The 1,873-nt window shown below is 45.0% G+C and overlaps 1 protein-coding gene across 1 annotated transcript in view; it reads right to left on the reverse strand.

Moving 5' to 3' along the window:
- The window catches only part of LOC106806226 (probable 3',5'-cyclic phosphodiesterase pde-5), a gene marked incomplete at its 3' end in the record, with an annotated part of 54,134 nt that overhangs the window by 27,286 nt on the left and 24,975 nt on the right, over positions 1-1,873 (reverse strand). Inside the window, 2 exon segments of the mRNA XM_014808096.1 lie at positions 62-130; positions 852-944. Coding sequence (XP_014663582.1) covers positions 62-130; positions 852-944 — 162 coding nt within the window.

Here is a 1,873-nt window from a genome sequence, read left to right on the forward strand (position 1 = left end):
CACACACACACACACACACACACACACACACACACACACACACACACACACCAGCTCTCACCTGCCACGGATGTATATAGGCATACACAGAAGTGTCTTTGTTCTGTAGCCAGTCTGTGTGTCGACATCCCTGTGAAAAGTATTACCAAAATATCGGTATATACAGAGGAAAATTCTTACGCAACCCGTCCCCAGCTAACAAACACAGTGTGTTGCTCAGGTGAAAAGAAAACAAAAATATCGGTATATGCAGAGGAAAAATTACAACCCGCCAGCTAACATGCACGGCCAGAAGATAGTGTATCGCTAAGACTAATTAACTCTGACTGTTTATTAGTGTGCGGCTTTTTCTCCGGATTCTACTATCGATACCGTGTTCATTAGCGGCTATTTCTCTCAGAGATATGTCTACAAACAACAGACACCGACGGTCACTCAGTTATCGTTGCCATGGAAACGAGAGGCGGCAAAGAAAGGATGCTCGGCAACGACGCAGATCCCCCTCTCTCTCTCGCTCCTGCTCTCGTTTCTCAAACTAACTCCTTCCCTTGTTTCTTTTTTATACTTTGGTACTTTTCTTCTCTTTCTCTCTCTCGCTCACTCTCCTTCTCTCCCGTCTCTTTCTTTATTACCTTTCTCTTTGTTGTCTCATTCTTTCTTTCTTTCTTTCTCATTCTCACCGCTTCTCTCACGCACTCACGCACGCACTCACGTACGCACGCACTCACGTACGCACGCACTCACGTACGCACGCACGCACTCACGCCCGCACGCACGCACCCCCGTACGCTCGCACGCAAACACATAATATACACACACAATGCACGAGAACACAACAGGACTTTGCATACCTGTTGAAGCGATCGTCTTGATAGGCGTCCTTGATATTAAGCGTATTACCGGTTGATGCCACGTACCCTGCCACTCCCTTATCCAAAGGGAATCTGCGCGAAGAACCAGGAAACCAGTTGTCATGACAACCGCGCACGATCGCTTATACGCAAAGCAAATAGAAAAAACCCAACTAGTCTCTACTATCTAATTACATGTCCATGTACGACTTCATGTAAACAGCATAACAATGACTAATTCGATCGAATCTGAAATATAAACGTATAAAACATGAATATTTCAAATGCCTTAAAAGCATTTATATGGGTTTAATGATTAGAAGCTATTTCCAAAAGCCATTTGTATACGCATGTAGTCGGTTAGTCTGGTGAGTCATGCAACATGAAAGTTCCAAATATTTCAGGAAAATAGAGTTCCGGTGCAAAGATCAGTTACATGAACAATACTATATTAACAAGCAACAATATACTAATAACAATTATAACGATTATAACCGACAATAAAAACAAGCACTGGCGCGGCTATCATAAAAAAGTGGCGCCACTAAAGATGGCCCAAAATCGGATGCCTTAAACGTTTGGCCGCGTCTTGCACTTACTCTTGCTTTGATTTAACACCCTCTTCCTTACCTTCCATGCGTTTTCAATCACCCACTCTCATCTGTACCTCACCTATTCTCTATAACTCATAGCACTTTCCTCTACCTCTCACTCCTCTTTTCTCTCTCCCGCCCTCCTCCGAATCTCATATCACTCCTCTCCTCTCCCGTTTTCCTCCTCATCTCGCTCTCCCTGTCCGTCTCCCCTCTCTCACTCTCTCTCTCTCTCTCTCTCTCTCTCTCTCTCTCTCTCTCTCTCTCTCTCTCTCTCTCGAGAGAGAGAGGCAGAAAGAGATAGGGGGAGACACAGAAAAGGCAGAGAGCAGTAGAGAGAGAGAGAGAAGAGAGAGAGAAAGTAAGAGCAGATACAGAGAGAGAGAGAGAGAGAGAGAGAGACGAGAGAGAGGCGAAGCGCGCGAAGAT

Source organism: Priapulus caudatus, unplaced genomic scaffold, assembly GCF_000485595.1.
Source record: "Priapulus caudatus unplaced genomic scaffold, Priapulus_caudatus-5.0.1 Scaffold149, whole genome shotgun sequence".
NCBI lineage: Eukaryota > Metazoa > Priapulida > Priapulimorpha > Priapulimorphida > Priapulidae > Priapulus > Priapulus caudatus.